Source organism: Tripterygium wilfordii, chromosome 12, assembly GCF_013401445.1.
Source record: "Tripterygium wilfordii isolate XIE 37 chromosome 12, ASM1340144v1, whole genome shotgun sequence".
In the NCBI taxonomy this organism is placed as follows: Eukaryota; Viridiplantae; Streptophyta; class Magnoliopsida; order Celastrales; family Celastraceae; genus Tripterygium; species Tripterygium wilfordii.
Genome location: NC_052243.1, coordinates 669,004 through 686,237, shown reverse-complemented (window position 1 = coordinate 686,237; position 17,234 = coordinate 669,004). Strand labels below are relative to the sequence as shown.

At 37.4% G+C, this 17,234-nt stretch overlaps 2 protein-coding genes and 1 long non-coding RNA gene across 4 annotated transcripts; all 3 read right to left on the bottom strand.

The window, feature by feature from the left end:
* Window positions 1-14: 14 nt before the first annotated feature.
* Window positions 15-7,240, bottom strand: LOC120011026 (flowering locus K homology domain-like). 2 transcript variants are annotated; one of them, XM_038862035.1, is made up of 7 exons: window positions 7,062-7,240; window positions 5,726-6,470; window positions 3,094-3,340; window positions 2,630-2,778; window positions 1,535-1,807; window positions 688-882; window positions 15-436 (listed from the first exon to the last, which is right to left on the bottom strand). In XM_038862035.1, the coding sequence occupies exons 1-7, from the start codon at window positions 7,223-7,225 to the stop codon at window positions 251-253; spliced, it is 1,959 nt and encodes a 652-aa protein (XP_038717963.1). In that variant the 5' UTR covers window positions 7,226-7,240; the 3' UTR covers window positions 15-250. The 2 variants fall into 2 exon arrangements, with proteins under 2 accessions (XP_038717963.1, XP_038717964.1); XM_038862036.1 differs by having other exon boundaries at window positions 5,726-6,480; window positions 7,062-7,198.
* Window positions 7,241-10,482: 3,242 nt separating this feature from the next.
* On the bottom strand, window positions 10,483-13,733 carry LOC120011272. Its single transcript, XR_005470999.1, has 3 exons — window positions 12,885-13,733; window positions 12,285-12,360; window positions 10,483-10,994 (listed from the first exon to the last, which is right to left on the bottom strand). It is a non-coding gene; the product is annotated as an uncharacterized LOC120011272 (long non-coding RNA).
* A 2,168-nt stretch (window positions 13,734-15,901) lies between these two features.
* LOC120011270 (histone H1-like) lies at window positions 15,902-17,234 on the bottom strand. The gene is made up of 2 exons (XM_038862348.1): window positions 16,936-17,234; window positions 15,902-16,848 (listed from the first exon to the last, which is right to left on the bottom strand). Exons 1-2 carry the CDS (start codon window positions 17,110-17,112, stop codon window positions 16,171-16,173), a joined length of 855 nt encoding a protein of 284 aa, XP_038718276.1. The 5' UTR covers window positions 17,113-17,234; the 3' UTR covers window positions 15,902-16,170.

The window sequence follows — 17,234 nt, the reverse complement described above, 5'->3', positions numbered from 1 at the left end:
CATACCCTTCGACATTACATAAAAAATTAAGTCTCTTATAATAAATACCATGACTCACATCATAAGAATATCTCATTATCTATATAAATATAGGATAAAGGCAACAATACCAAATTCATTTAGAACACCATGAAGACGAGAGAAATAAAACATAATTTCACGCTTAAAGCCATCTGGAATTATCACAGGTGAATAATACATAATGAAAATACGTTTTACCAAGACAAACCAACTCTCACTAAAATTCTTTTCAGTAACCATAGCTGTTGCCATAGACTGAACCATAATCTCCACTGGGCGCATAAGCAGCATGTCCAGCAGCATCAGGTGGTGGAGATGCATATACAGCACCATGACCAGGATAAGTATTATAGCCTTGGCTGATTGATCCACCTGCAGGGTTCTGTCCAGAGCTTGCAGCCTCCGCAATGAAGTTCTGCATCAAAAAATTTGTGGACAATTCAAGCAAGCAATTCAAAACAATCTCAAACTCCAACAATGATCTCGTCTAAAAACCCTACTGAACTGACTAGGAGACTTGGATCATAGTAAATATCAGATGTATTCACAGATCAAAATATGTTAAAAGGGAGTAATAAGCAAAAGTAAGAAACATGGAACTTGTGATTAACAGAAGAAAACATCCAATTATTAGCAGCTTTGGAAATTGCCAGTTTGAGATGTAACCTGTATTAACTGCTGTGCTGTTTGTATCTGTGAAGCATATCCACTGATTTCAACAGTCATCTCCCCAGGCACACCCCTTGTTTCCTGTATTGCAATAGCTGCTCCACTGGTGCGACGTATGTAACTAATATTTGCACCAGACGTCCCTATCACAGAATCCGCATATGATAGAGGAATTTGCATTTGGTGTGTGACCTGCACACCAAAATAGAAACAGAACAACAATAACAATCAAAATATTTATAAATAATTCACATTAGAAAGCATAAATCAAGAGAAATCCACTCTTTAGTCTTTTCTCATTACACGTAGTACATAACATTAATGACACAATTTCAATGATCAAATTACAGAACTACTAACCACAGGTCCACAACTGCAATCATTGTGATTACCAAATTACTATTTTAGTTCAAAAAAAGGAAAATTGTTGGAAACAACAATCAGAAAGAGAGAACCCTCCAAAAGTGAAATCTTAAAAGTCATCTAAGTTTTACTTTTAAAAAATTGCTATACTTCTGCACACATAGATTCAGATGCATAGTGTTGAAGCTTAATTGCATTGCTCACTCCTAGGACCGTGAGATGAACAGGAACTTAATAAAAGAAACATCTATAAATGGAATGTGCAGAAAAGGTAACACAAATTTTAAATCAAAGACACCACATCACAAAATCAAATCTCTAGTCCCAATACTTTTACCAGGATAACATTATTTGGGTTTGTAACCTTTTCTGCCTTTTCATTGGAGAATAATATTCTTTTTTGAAAAATGCATTACCAGTTACCAGCTCATTCTATATTACAAGCGCCAAACTAAATCATGAAGAAAGCAAGAGAGTAAACCTTCGTGACCCCAGACTGTTGTGACTGTGCATTCAATTGATGACCTCCTAAAGAAGTATCTCTTCCATAAAAAGGGACACCCTGATGAGGCTGCTTCTCTGATGGAAACACTTCAGGAGGTGGATAATAATTATCAAATTGACGAGGAGGTTGAGGATTAGACCTAAAGCCTGGACCAGGTGCGTCGAAACCACTCGTGGGAAAACCTTGAGGAGCTCCCCAGGATTGTTGTGGGGGTGCATTGTGGTTTGCTTGAGCCTTTGGCATTTGCATCTGTTGTGGCAAAGTGATGCAAGTTAATACAACAAAAAAACATACACGTGAAATTATACATAGCAATGATAGAATATTTAATCACTATTAGCCATCTCAAATCAATTCACCAAGTAAAAATTTCGATGATATTAGCCTTACAATTAGAAAGTTAAAGTAGAGAAAAAGGCGTAAATCAATGGCCTAAATGGATCTGTTCCATGAGGTAAAGTCAAAATTATGCATAAAGCCTCCAGTTCATTTGTGTTTGTTCATCTTCAATCCGACGGTCAACAAGTTAAAGTCGATGGGCAAGCAACAGATCAAAGCAGAAATAATGGCCCTTAGACTAATGAAGCAATGAGGGGTTTGGGTTGAAGAAGCCACCATAAACTATGCAGTAAATTTAGAACTTCCAATTCCAATATGCATGTTTTCAGGATTAACTACTAAACCAACAAAATCCACAGATGTTCAACCACCCAACCATGCTGACGAGCGGCGAATAAAAAGGTAAACAACATCTATGCACAAGGCTACCTCAGGGGCCGGGGTCGCGGACAAGTAAGATGCAAGCAGACCTTACCCCTAACATAATATGTGGAGGGGCTGTTTCTAGGAATTGATCTAGTGACCTCTAGGTTGCACCCCGACAACTCTACCACTAGGCCACACATTGACTAGCTAAATAATTATTTGCACAAGACCAAGCAAATCAACCCACAGGTACCCCAACCTCTCAAATACTTTCAAATTGAAGATGAAGGAAGCAAATTGCTTGGGATTTTTCCACATGATTTGCAAACACACAACACCAAGAAAATGGTTACAAGAGAAACTTACTAAGTTTTCAAATACTCCAACAATACTGCGGTCAACCAAGAACTTTCGAAGATGACTGGCAATCAGTTCAACAGCTTTGTGCACACCAGGAGGATCACCTTGTATCTCAATGATGCTATCATCCTTCAGAGCACAAGCTGGCAAGTGTTCTGTAGCAAACCATTTGACAGGCATTAATGCTAAGGAACAAACATTTACTTCAAATATTGTTCTACGCGAAATTCTGGAAATAAATTAAGTTAACCATTTTACATAATTCATGTTACAAAGTGATTAACATTTAAATGGTATGCACCAAAAGAAAAATACAGTTGAGTGTTAAGTGTTTGGGTGTGAGTTACCAGAAAGTCAGAAACTATTCCATTTTTTACGCAAAAGGAGGGGGAGGGGAGTTTAATAATGATAATGCACTACAGGAACAAAAATGCTTTCCCTTGCAATATTCCAAAAGTTAGAAGGAAGACCTGCTCCAAGGACTCGAATGGTACAACCAGAAGCATCTTGAATAGATTTTATTGTGGAGCCCTGCTTCCCAATAACACTTCCCGCTTGAGTATCTGCTGTTAGCAGCCTTGTAATAACTGTACCTCCAGCACCTGATGCATCTGTAGAGTCACTGTCTCCGTCAACAAGCCGTTTATGAACTCTCAGCAAACCTTCCAAAGCAGGAGGAATGGAGGTTTCTGGCTCTTCTTTCGCAGAGACCATGACCTTATAAATTGAAACAATAAAAAATCATGTTAGCAACAAGGAAACCATCACCATCTCACTTTCAGATGCAAAGATTGCAAGGCAGAACTTTTTACAGCACACAAACCAAACAAATTAAACTTAATCTCACATGATATTTAGTTAGCTTTTTAAGTCATCTGAAGTAACCATCATTTAGACAGCATATTTCTGTAACATGTTTTCTTTGTTCCCCCTTTACTTCTATTCGAACTTATTTATGCAACATCATAAACTCTCAGCAAAGGCATACTAAATTTTATCTGAGTTTTAAAGCTACACTAACATTGATTAAGCTATTGGCTGTTATTACCAATCATATGTTGAACAATTGTTAACTTTAGAGATTTTGTATCATACAGATTTTTAGGAATTTTGCTTCTTATAGATAGACACTATGAAGTGCTATCTTGTATCGATTTTATGTGACGTCTGGCAAGACACTAATTCACCAAGTTCTTACGTTACCAGAGACAGTGCAAATCTTCTTGGTACTGACGACTGCACAGGGTGTTTCTGAATGTTAAGTCAAAAGGAACTTTTCGGCACTTGTCATGCTCAAATCCTGGCCAATGCAATCTTGATCTTTGGTTCTTCTACTTTGAAGCCACTTTGATCAATGATTTCTTGCCTTAGATATGCGAAGGACCTGCACATATTGATTTTGGTTACAGTTATAAAAGACACCTTTTTTTCATTTCCTTTTTAATTTTTTATTTTTTATTTGAGTCGGAAAACTTCTCTTAATCTCTGTTATAAGCTTTTTCAGACTTTCTATCGTTCAAAATACCTTTCCAATTAGAGCATTTCTGTTTCTTGCAGTTCACATCCTCTCCTTTTTTTATGGGTCCTTTTGATAAATATTTATTAGATTGAAATATCAGAATTCAGAAAATAGACATTCTTCCTTTAACCAGAGAAATAGTGGAGGAAATAGGTGCCTTCAATGAGTTTGTTACACAGACTACAAATCTAAAAGAATATTATATAGGTAAGAATAAGGATTTTTTTCCCCAATATTCTTCAATCCCACAAAGAATGTCCTCTTTGAAAATTATAAGCATGGTACGAAACTTTGAAGTGTTAACCGAAATTTTGATACAGGCATCATCAAAGACATTTCAGATAAAAACTAGGCAGAACCCAAAAGAAAAAGAGGAAGGGGGAACGCAGAATATTAATGAAATTACAAGGGTGACTCAATGAAGAGGGAAGGATGAAATATAGAGGAAGAGTGAAATTATAGAGCTTTTTATATGGTTCAAATAACATTATAAGAAAATTCCCTTCGTTCCACAGATGAAAACTTAGAGGTTATCTACACACACAAGGACTTCTGAAATCTACAACTTTCACATTTCTCAGCTAAAATTGGAAACATTGACAGAGAAATCTCTTGTGAAAAGGTACATAACTTGTTGCAGAGATCAAGAGAGAACTCAAAAAGTCAAGTCAAAGAGCAAAGAAACTTAGATTCAATGGTAAGTTTTAGTAATAAAATCTAAATTAAATTAAGTAGTTGTTGGACATTGTACTTGGGTTTCTTTAAGTTTCCATGAGTAAGAGAATTGTGGGACTTTCCAGATTTGCTGCAGAATCTAGAAAACTTTATTGATTATTAATAACTATTTCTACCAATAATCATATGTTATTATATTAGATTCAGTTATTTTGAATTTCGAATCAACCATCAAAATTTCAAGCACTTGTATGAGGAAAGTTATCATAGAATTAAGATTTACCAAGGCTATCATAAATATCAGCCATCGGAGTGACCTACCACTTTACACCTTCATAATGAACAGTTTTGAATTTCAAAGCAAAAAAATTACTTTGATTTTGTGACACAAGAAATCTGTAGGTATGATTTGATGCCTTTAAACATTTTAGCCAATCAAAATTTCAGATTACCTGCTCTAAAAGGCTTGTCAAAATTCTTCAGATTTTGTTTTAGCCGGTTTTTAAGTTTGTCTCTTCATTGGTGAATATATTAGATATTTATTGGCTCAAACCCTAAACTTCTAATCCAACAAAATTAAAAAAACCTAATATCCAAATATATTTAATTTACTGCTCAAGGACTACTATTCACAGCCCAAGAACAAGTCCCAAGTTTTGAACTTCACACATTCTATACAAAACCCATAAGAACCAATTTAAACCCACTAGGAACCCTAAAAAAGATCACCACTGCTTTCCTGCGCTCATAATCTCCACAAGATTATCAGTGAGAACACAATAAACACATAACCTTTCACTGAACAAGAAAGATGAGGAATCACACATATATAACAAGGCCAAGTAACATGCATGTTTTCTTAGGCATCAAATGAGCATACACTTAACTTATTTATAAATGCAACATACCGCTCTTTCCATAGACCCAGGAGGACCATCAAGAATTTTGATTCGAGCCTTTGTCTCTTCCGTAATTTTCTTAATCAACTCTCCTTTACGACCAATAATACCACCAACCTTTTGTGCAGGAACCAACATCCTGAAAACATTCTCTCCCGGCCATCCAGGCCACTTCTTCACCTCAACTCCCCCTGAACCACTCTCAGATACTGGCACTTGTGGAACTTGCGAAATTAAATCCCCGTGCATATTCCCATCGTCGTCAAGCATATTTCCAGCCTCATTGGTCTCATATGCTTTTATTTCTGGAGGATGTGGCTCATCAGGAGTATGGTTAACATCCTCCTCGGGCATATTGCTATAATCCAACTTGGATATATTACCAGCGCCCTCCTTGAGCACACTGTTAGTAATAGTATCCACCTCGGCCACATCGCCAGCATCAACCTCGGGCATATTGCCATCATCTTCCCCGGCAACGTCGTCGGCATCTTCCCCAGGAACATCGTCAGCATCTTCCCCGGGCATGTCACCACCATCTTCCCCGAGCATGTCGCCACCATCTTCCTCGGGCATGTCGCCACCATCTTCCTCTGGATCTTCCTCTGGATCTTCCTCTGCATCTTCTTCATGCACATTGCCAGTATCTTCCTCGTGCATATTACGAGGCTCACCATCCACAATTGATTGTACTTGTGAAGAATGAGACTCCTCAGGCATATCACCAGTGTTCCTCAGATCCTCCCTGTCCATACTGAGTATTTCTGGTCAAAAATTAGCTAGAGTTAATCAATTCTCAAAAGTCAGAACCCAGCACAAATCAAGAAAAACCCATACTAGATACTGGAAGGGGATTCTTTCTTTAGCAAGCACCCATAGATATATGAAACACGCATGTAACAATTCATGAAAGGTTGACAAAAATCACATCTCCCTTTATCAATATACTACCAGAAAAGACGGAGTGAATAATTTTTTGTTTTAACAAATATTATTCCAGATGACCGTTTTCCTGTCACGCATTGTCAACTAAACGTTCACATTCTCGGGAACAATATACTTAAAGGAGGCATTCGTCTCTCAGAAATAAAACATAAAACTAAGCACAAATCAAATATACAAAATCACCATATGTAGCCCTAAAGAAAACCCTAGAAACCTCAATCACCTCGAAACAGATTCCACTAACGGATTTGCGGTATTATAAATGCCTGCGCCCGTGTGAATTATGAGAAACCCTAAAAGAAAGGACGAAAATCGAAGATAGGGAATAGAGTGCATCTACTAACACAACAAATTTTCCACTCAAAGGAAGCAAGAGAAATTGAGTTGCCGTTCCACTTACAGAGATTGAACCTTACGAACTTTTACGCACAAAGAGAGGCGGAACTGAAACGCAACCAGCAAAGTTCTGAGGCTGCGACGGGATAAGGAAGCGAGTTTACGAGAACAGCAGAAGCTTTCAGTCCTCGAAGATATTAGGGTTTGATTTTCGAACTCATATCTCATGATATACTCTCGTGATTTTTCGTGGGCCGAGCTTGTGTCTATATTTTGGGCTATTAGCTTTACATTAAGTTTGGTCTACTTCATGCTGATTGTTTGGGCCACAAAGCCCAATTATCACATAGCAAGCCCAATAGCTGAAAAAAATAAGTGAATAAATAAACAAAGATTTTCTAATCCAATTCATTGAGGGACTATAATTTCCTTTATAGAGAAGCGTTTTCTACAATCTACTTCTTCAAATCAAAACCAAAGCAAATCAACACTACTTTTCCTCTTTGGACCACACAATTATGCTTGAAATGTGGAAACAAGAATGCTATTCCAACGGGTGTATTGACTTTTGTGATATCATATCGCTGTAGACACATAGTAAAACACCTTCAATATCATACCTTTTTGTATGCGCGCCTATTGATTAATTCAACCACTTAAAGTTATAGTCTAGTTCATAAATCTCTTTGGGTCAAATCATATAGATTTAAGAGGTTGTGAGTTCAATTCCAATTGAGAATAGTACCTTCGTGGCCACGCGTTAGATTTTGATTGAAAATTTGTGTGCGTGTGGATCTAACAATTTTCAAATGACAAACTTGTATGATGTTAGTTACCCAAAAAAAAAAGTTTGATGAATTGATTGATGTATGATGGTTTATCAAACAACCCCTTATTCTGCTAACTTTGCAAAACAAACATATAATATAAAAAAAAAATGTAAAGGGAGGAGAGGCCCGTATATATTTGACTTGACAAAATATATTTGATTTCTGGGCCAAGCTTGGTTTTGGACACACATTACAGATCGATGTCGGTTAACAAGTTTCATCAACTGTTGTTGATGTTGAATCACTGTAATGTGATAATAATCCAGAGTTCATAATCTTATTAGCTGGATCTCTTACTTTACATTACATAGTTTACTATGTAACATAAATAGTTTTTCCTGGAAATTATTGCAATTTAGATGCTGCTAACTTGACACATATATGTATTACTATGAAGATGTAATGGACATGTTATAAGAAAAACAAAGGTACACTTTAAACAGTAAACACTGTAGCATGTAGGGTTTGTTTTTCTTGTTCCTCATCATTGATCGTGAAGATGATGATGATATATTGCCAGAAGCAAAAAAAAAAAAAACACCATATCTTCAATGCATGAAGAAGTTCTGACCAACGCTACAGTACATTTTAGTTTGTTCTGCTTTCCCAGTAAAAACCCCCTATGTGAAGTGCTCCATAAAAATTACAAAGCCAGCTATTTGGGCCTAAATACTTGGTATCAGCTTTATTCTATGATTCATATAACTTTTTGTGTAAACCTTGCATCGTTAGAATCGTTTTGCGTAAGCCTGGGATCATCGGAATCAGAATTACGCTGACGACATATAAGAATGGACTGAAAGCTCATAGAGATAACTTACACGAATGTTTAGCCAGCTGAGCACTGACGTGTACTTAGTATCAGTAACATATGAAGAAAAGTCACAGTAAAAAGCCATCTGTAAAAATGGATAAAAAGAGAAAACTATTTGGGTTGACCATTCTATGGCTGTTGTAACATGTGGGTCAGCCATTTACACTACTTTTAATTGCTTTTGAAGGAGAAAAGTAGTCACTGTAACATACTATTCAACACAAAAACCCAATTTTAATTTTTTTACCAGGAAAAACAGACCATAAAAAGGTAGTTATATGACTTATGAGCTCCATGACATCTATATATGAAAAGCAAAATAGGGAGGGGGAGAGAGTAGTGCAGAAAGTGGACTCCATGTCATGAAACTGACCCAAAGAAAAGAAAGAATCGCTTCTCATCTCATCTCATCCCCTCTGGCCCTCTCTCCCCTATATATATATACACGTATATAAAGTTAATTGCATGGCCATGGCCAAATCAAGATCTCTCATTCTCTCCCTCTTTCTTTCTCTGTTTTCTCTCTCTCACACACTATCTTCAATGAATAGTACAAGTTGAGGGGAATGTTGTCTGGTTCGAAACCATTCATGTTATCAGAAGCACAAAAAAAGAAAGCAATAGGCATATCGATCTGAATTTGAAAGATTTCGGACCAGGCTTCATTCCCCCCAACCTCATCAAATAATCATCAAACCCTGTGGTTCTGAAGCATCAAATAACAATGGTTAGTGCTTTTTTGCTTCATTGAAACAGAATTCAACTTCATTTTCTTGCTTTTGACACACACACACACAAATTCAATCTCAGATTCATTTCATGTGAGTTTTCAATCTCTTTATTGGCTTTAGCGCAAGATGCTGACATAAACAGGGGTGTTAATGGGAATATTTGACTGTAAATTGATCTAGTTATATAGATAAGTCTTCCTTGTCTCTTTTGTTTTTTTGCCCTTTTTGAAACTTTGGAATGTTGGTTTTACTATGTAGATATCTCACACACACACACACACATGCATGTATATATGTATATGTATTACTTTCCAGAAAGTCAGAAAGAATATATTAAGTTTTGGACTGTGTGTTTATCTTTTGTGTGTAAGCAATGGAGAAAGAGCATTAAAAAAGTGAGCTTTAATGTTTGCTTTTTATTTTCAAAAGTCATGATAACATCTCGCCCTTTTCTGGATGGAAATGAAACTATTTCTACCAGTTTTTACACAAGGTGGGTCATCTGAAATTAAATCTTGGTGGGTCATCTCCTCTCTACAAGAAAGAAAAACAACAAAAACACTAAAGACCACCATGTGTGATCAGATTTTTACATGTGAAGTTCATAATTTCAGGTGGGTCAGATCTAGGACAGTAGGTTGATCATATATGTATACGTGTATGTGTGTGTAATTATGTAGATAGGGTATGCATAAGCCTAAACAGAGGATATTGAGAGGAAGACCTAAGAATATTGGAATTTATGTACTTTATGGGGGATTTGACATGACTAGAGAGATTGGAATGGAAGGATTGAGAAAAGAAAGAAGAGGAGGAGAATCAACCAACATCAACTTTCTTCTTTTTTTTTTATAGCTTGTGTTTCCCATGTTAGTCACTACTTTTTTCATGCATCCATCCATTTTGCTTACCCTAGGCCTAGTTCACTGTGAGGACGGGATCTGGAACGGGTAGGATGTACACAGTCTTGCTATCATGTGAAGAGACTTTTTTTTTCCATGAATTGGACACGTAACCTCAATTATTTCTATACCTACAATAAGACGTTCGATAACATTTTGTCCGCTTCGATTCTAAAACAATGTAGAAAACCAGATGAGTCAAAATCAATGCTCCATCAAAATTCATGGGTAAATAAGATTTTAATTAGCTTTACACCAAGGACAGTGCACATGGCTGATTTTAGCAAAGACAGTATGTAATTTCCTGGATGTCTCAGCCTGTTACTGCCTTGTATGGTATTTTGTAGATACCCTTCTGTACAAAATAATATTCAGTTTGAGCTTCACTGTACTCTCTCCCTCTCCAATATATATACATTTACATGTATGCTTTGTATCCAGCTACAACCAGCTCCAGCAGTTTCATGTTCCAACATCTCTGTATGTAAAACTACTGTTACCTTCAAGAGACTCAACCCAATAACTCTGATAATGTAATTCATTAAGACTTGCCGGATTTGGACCAAGGTAAAAAGTCTCGTAAGTGTGGTTTCTTAAACATGACTAAACTCTGTAAACCTTGATGAATCATACAGCTCTGCTAATTTACATATCAACATAAAGTAGATTTGGTTCCAGATCCGCTTCCGTGGATTAATAACGTAGAACCTACCATATTTCCTGCAAGAACGAGAATCAGAGAATAAATAAATAAATTGAGTACATTATATTCGAAAACCACATCGAACAGCGAGCATAAGGAAATGAACATGTAACCCAATGAAGGCATAAATGGAAACTAGAGACAGAAACAGAATGAACATAGCGGAGTTTATCTAATTCACACACAATTTACACAGTTACGTAAGCTGCCAGACAAGTCAAAAAGCCTACCTTACATCACTTTTTGACTTTTAACTTAGATTTACCAGGAAAATTACAAGGAAACTCAAAAGTTATTCAAAAGTCAAATTCCATTGGGCATCAAAATCACAATTTCACAAGACATTAAAGTTAGAGCCACAAAAATGGTTTAGATAATACAACATACAGTTCTAGGTTAGAATTAAATGATATGCATGAATGATTACTAAATTGTGATCACCCCAATCATTAAGGTCTAATTGAAAGTACATTCAAGAAAAAGATATGGATGATCTCTCAAGAGATTGGCAATCAAGGAGATTATCTTTGGGGATCCATCCAATAAATCACAAAGGACAACAAGCCACATATGCAGGAAGAAAAGCTTCCTGTGGTAAGGAGGAGCTATGAACCAAGTTTAGGCAGCACTCCAAGACATAAAATTTGGGCAAAGGTTGGTGGACAAATTCCTAAGAATCTGCAAACAGTGGGTCCTGGTCTCATGGAGATCAGGTATCTGATAATTAGATACTATTTTTAGACATCAACAGTACAACGTTAAATCATAATTCATGATAAAAAGCTTGGAAGTCACTGGAACCCCAATTTTAATGGACAGAGAATGGGAAGTGGTGGAGGCATAGAGGTAGTTAGGTAAATAAGTTAGGCTCGGATTGTTTTGAAGATTTTATCCACTCCCTTTATGCTGCCAAATTCTACCCAAAGTTGTGCAATCACTGTTTCTAATCCATGTAGCTGTGTGGACGTCCACATCTGAAAAACCATGTATACAGAAAAAAAAATAAAACGAACAAGGCTACCCAGTAGAGATACAGATATGTTAACAGATTCAAGATTCAAATTACAGTGAGAATGCAAAGATGGGAAGAACAACTCCTGCTTCCTGGTTTGGTAATACTTTACATAAAGTTTGCTACTCTTATTTACTCAAAATTCAGCACATACACACCCAAGAAGTCCTATAAAAGTGAGAAAAAATTTCTTTATAAACTCTAAATCAAATATTAGTACTTTTTTAGATACAGATATTTTTAAAGTAAGAAATACCAGAAAAGAGAAAATTCAGCAAAGAATTCAGAACAAAACCTGTAATTCTCGAAGGCAGTACGAAGAGCTTCTCTTTTTTATTCTATCGATATCAAAATTCAAAACTCCACCTCCACTGGTAACCAGGTACAAGAGACACAATAGTTAGAAATTTCCATGTAGATACAAGAGTTACTGATGTAAAGCAAATTTTGCAACAGTTTTCGATAAGACATTCGGACAGGTGATTTCTCAAACCATTATAAGCCTATTGCATATGATTCTGGTGAAATGCCAGCAGCATAATGCTTCTAATTAACAGAATTTGGACATGCAGACAATGATTTGTCAAAGTTCACAAGCAGTTCTTTGTTGACAAAATAGGTCCCAAACCAGATGCCAGATACGGCAGAAATGTTGTAGCAGGGTGAATCCAAGAGAAAAATGAGAAAATATCTAACCCCCAAGTTCAATGACAAATGAGTGAAGGGTAATTGTAGCGTTTCCTGCTGTCATCATGGTATATTGGACAATTTTAAAGATGATACTTTTGTTTGGGTTATTCCAAAACTTTCCAGTTTCCCAGAATGCAAAAAACAACAAACATGTTTTCATGTTCTTTTGGATACAAAAATAAAAAACTGCAGCCAAAATACTTACCTGCCTTAATCAGTGACATTGATGAAATCTCAGTTCAAAATTTCAGGGGCAATCATAAGCTGAAAAGTAAAAAAGGTAGATATGATAAATCAATCAGAAAAGGAAAATAGAAGGAAGTATCAACGATAAATGAGAGACGAATGCCATTAAAAGAAAACCAAGGTAATGTAAATAGCAATCATGAACACAAAATACGTAACCGAATATCGAGTACAAGTTTGGTTAAATATCTTGTATGTAAACTAACAACCAGAGGAAACTACAGCTGAACATATAAGTGCCAAAAATCCATCCACGAAGCCGAATATGGTGACCTAAATAGCAGCATTCGTGCATATTTCATCAAGTCCTAACTTTCTTTTAGTGAATTCATCCCTCTATTAGCCTCAAGAGAAGTACTTTCTATTAGCACCCTCAACTTGAAGAAGGCTAGCATGTTGACATCTAATTTTGTAGACAGTCCTTCCACCTCAAGGAACCATCAAAATTTCCTTTCAGCTTAACCTTGTAAATGGCTCCACAAAATCACAACTTTCAGCAATCCACTTTACGTGAGAAACAAATGATTGCCACTCTCCACATAATTGTCTATTCCACCACATCCCCACAACATAAGGTTCTTTTTAACCCTGTTACCCATCCAACATTCTCTACTCCCTAATTTGCAACAATGGTTTATCTCCACAGGCTCACACTCTCTATAGTAATCCTCCATAACGATTTCCTAGTAATACTTTAGTAAAGAACCAATAACATATAGACTCAACAAAATCAACAACAAAATATGCAACAAAATCCACTGATAACATATAAGTTTGCACATCGAGATCCTAGGACTCACCTGTTTCCCTTTCATCACGAGAAGAGGATTACCATAACTTCCTATTCCCCATATTAAAAAAAAAATTCGTTTGCAACCTAAAAATTAAACCCTCCAAAAGATAGATAATTAAAACAAGAAGTATGGATCATTAAATGTGGGAGGAAAGAGGGAAGCAGGGTAACACGGGATCCAGGTGTGAGGGAAATTTGTCATCAGTATCAACAATCACATTCTTCCCTTCACGTGTCTCGTCTTATTTTTTCCACTTTGGCCACTCATCTATAATAATATTCTCGGCTTAACTAAGCCCAATTTATAATCATTCTATTTCTTTAAAATCTGTTAGGTAAATGGCAACTTCCATGCCGCTGCGTAAAAGTACTGTTATTGGCTTAATAACTGATTACTAATCACAAGACAATTAAAACGCACCTCTGCACTTCGCATCTACAGCTACTTTTCCGAATCCAAAGCACTCTGTGAGAACTTTCCTTGTTATCCGGCACATGATAATCAAACAGTAAACTGTAAAATAGTAAAAAGCAAGTATCGAAACACCCTACATCCCTGCCATGCAACAAATTATGGGCTGGAATGGAATTTAAACCATGAAAGTTGCTAAATAATTTGTATTAAGGACGAAATTGTGATTAGAGTTGCAAACCAACGTAAAATGACACGTCACAAGTCTTCCTTCAAGGATTATTACTTGCTTATAAACCACGAGAAGAGTAGTTAGGAAAAAAGGTAAAGAATAAAGAGCAACATTTGTACCATTTACCAAAAAAATACTCACAATATCAAGGCAGCACCTCCAAATACCTCAATCACCCATCTATGCCGTGACATATCGCAAGGTTTTATGATGCACATCCTCAAAACCACGAAATAATATGACGGAAAAAAGAAATAAAAGTCCATGCTTTGTTGACGTCACTAATATAATTAGACAAAGTACTTGAAGGTTTAACACACTAAAAGCACACAAACCATTACTCTACATAATAGCATATGCTCTACAGGAGATTTATTTGCCATACCAAATCAAACAACGCTGTGGAGGATAAGAGTATCAGCATCCGATCTTCATGCATCATCACAAAATCACCATCATCCTCTGTGGTCATTCCTTTTGGTTCAACCTCTTATTCTTGTAATTCCTTCACATTAGATGGTGCCTTATTGTTCTTCTTCTTCATTCTATGTACAACACATTACAAAAGAAAAAGATTAGCTAGAAGTTTTCGCAATGATAGTAACTCAAACTACTTCCTGAAATAGACACGATTGCATGCAAGCAACAATATGCAATTATATGTGCATTGAATGCTTTATTGTTCGATGAGAACCGATGAGCGTCATGTATAGGCGAAACAATGTCCTAAAAAATGCCCGTTCCCAAATCAATGCATGTTGGATAGAGCGATATCAAATAAGCAATATCACAAGCACTCAACACAAGTGCCAGCTTCATATGGGATGATCACAAGGAAAGCTACTTACACTGGTCACGCTGTAGATGCTTTACGACTAAATCATGGGGCACATCTGATCTGATCAACTTAAAAAATCACTAACAGCAGTGTCCATAGCCCCCTTCCATGTGAAAGATTCATAATTAAGAACACTTGCACCTATTTCATCACTGCCTGAAACTTCTCCAAATCTATATAGCCATATAGGTATGCTACAAACAAGTAGCTGCACAAACCAAATGCATCCCAAATTAAAGAAGGATGATACCTCATTAACTCTACATGTAAATGGATGCGTGGATGCAATGATGCATGAGCAGGAAGTATATGATGTAATATGATACCATACACTATTTTTCAATGAAATGAACTAGACACATCCATACACTATTTTTCAACCAAAGCACAAGTATATGATGTAACATGATACCTTCATTAAGTGGAAGCTAAAAAATAATATCAATGTCTCCCTTTCCAATCTCCAACCATTGATAAGAGCTCCATTGATTTCCCCACGAATTAGATTTCTCAGCCATCAACAAGTTAAGCAAGCCATCCATAACACAGAAACCCTAATAAATGAAAATCTGGCAAGAATGCACCACCAGCATACCAAACCCTAATTCAATAACCAACGACCCTGTTCAAAAGACGTTTCCAGAGCTACTAGGATGTATTAGAATGAGTTTAAGCAAGAAATAGCGCATGTCGGGTGAGAATTTGAAGCAACTTATATGATCCAACTCATCTCATAATCCATTCAAGCACAACATACATCTACAATATTATTCAAATATCGATAGGGAAAAGGGGGCCGAATTAACTAAAAAGAAGACTGGTAAATGAACCAAATACTATAACTGTAGAGAATTGGAGATGCGGAAGTTCTGATAACATGTTTTCATGGGTATAGATAAACTAAATACACCCAAAAGATCGCCGAATGTACAAAGACTACCCCTAAGAGCACTACTCTCTCTATTAGCGATCACTTCTTTCCCCGCCGAGTTGTTGTAGCCTTCTTTGCAGGAGATTTCACCGTCTTGGCTTTTGCACTCTTAGCAGGTGCCTTTTTAGGCGTAGGGGCCTTCTTCGGGATTGCCTTAGGCTTTGGAGCCGCCGCCCTCTTCCCAGGAGAGGTCCTCGTCGAAGTCCTGGCAACCTTGGCAGGCTTTTCCTTCGGCTTTGGCTTAGGCGCAGTTGCCTTTGGCTTAGCAGTGGGCTTCGGTTTTGCAGCTGCGGAAGCCTTTGGCTTAGCAGCCACAGCCTTAGGCTTCGCAACAGCCTTGGGCTTCGCAGCCGCCTTTGGCTTTACAGCAGCCTTAGGCTTAGCAGCAGCTTTGGTCTTCAAAGGCGCCTTCGCCTTGGCAGCTGCCTTAACGACCCTGGCAGAGACGGCCAGCTTGGCCTTGGGCTTCACAGCCGGCTTCTTCTTTGCCGGTGCAACAGCAGCCGCCGGCTTCGGTGAAGCCCTAACCGATGGGACCTTAAATGAACCCTTGACCTTTGTAAGCTTACCAGAACCGACAAGCTTCTTCAAATGGAAGAGCAAAAGCTTCTTGAAGTTAGCAGACAGCTGCTTGTGCTTCTCCTCAATGAACTTCGTGATCGCATACTGACTAGAACCAGTCTTCTCCTTCAAAGTCAGAATGGCATCCTTGATCATCTGCGACACACGAAAAAGAACACCGTGAGATTTCAATTATTGATAAAATCAGCAGAATTATAAATCTCAATATAAAATTAAACATACCTCTTCATAAGGAGGATGGGAGGAAGGGCTCCTCGGCTTCCTAGGACCCGCGGGCTTCTTCGGCTTAGGCTCCTTGGCTTTCTTAGCTTTTCCCTTGGCAGCAGGCTTCTCCTCCGCAGCAGGAGTTGGCTCCGCCGGAGCAACTTCAACGGCCAAAGTAGGCTCCTCGGAGGCCATAATCGAAGCTAGAGATCGGACTGTGATTTTGGAAAACTAGGGTTAGGGATTGGAGACTGGGATTGCAACGCCAATCGAATCTGATTGAGATGGCGCTCTTGTAATTTTGTAGCGTGAGAGGA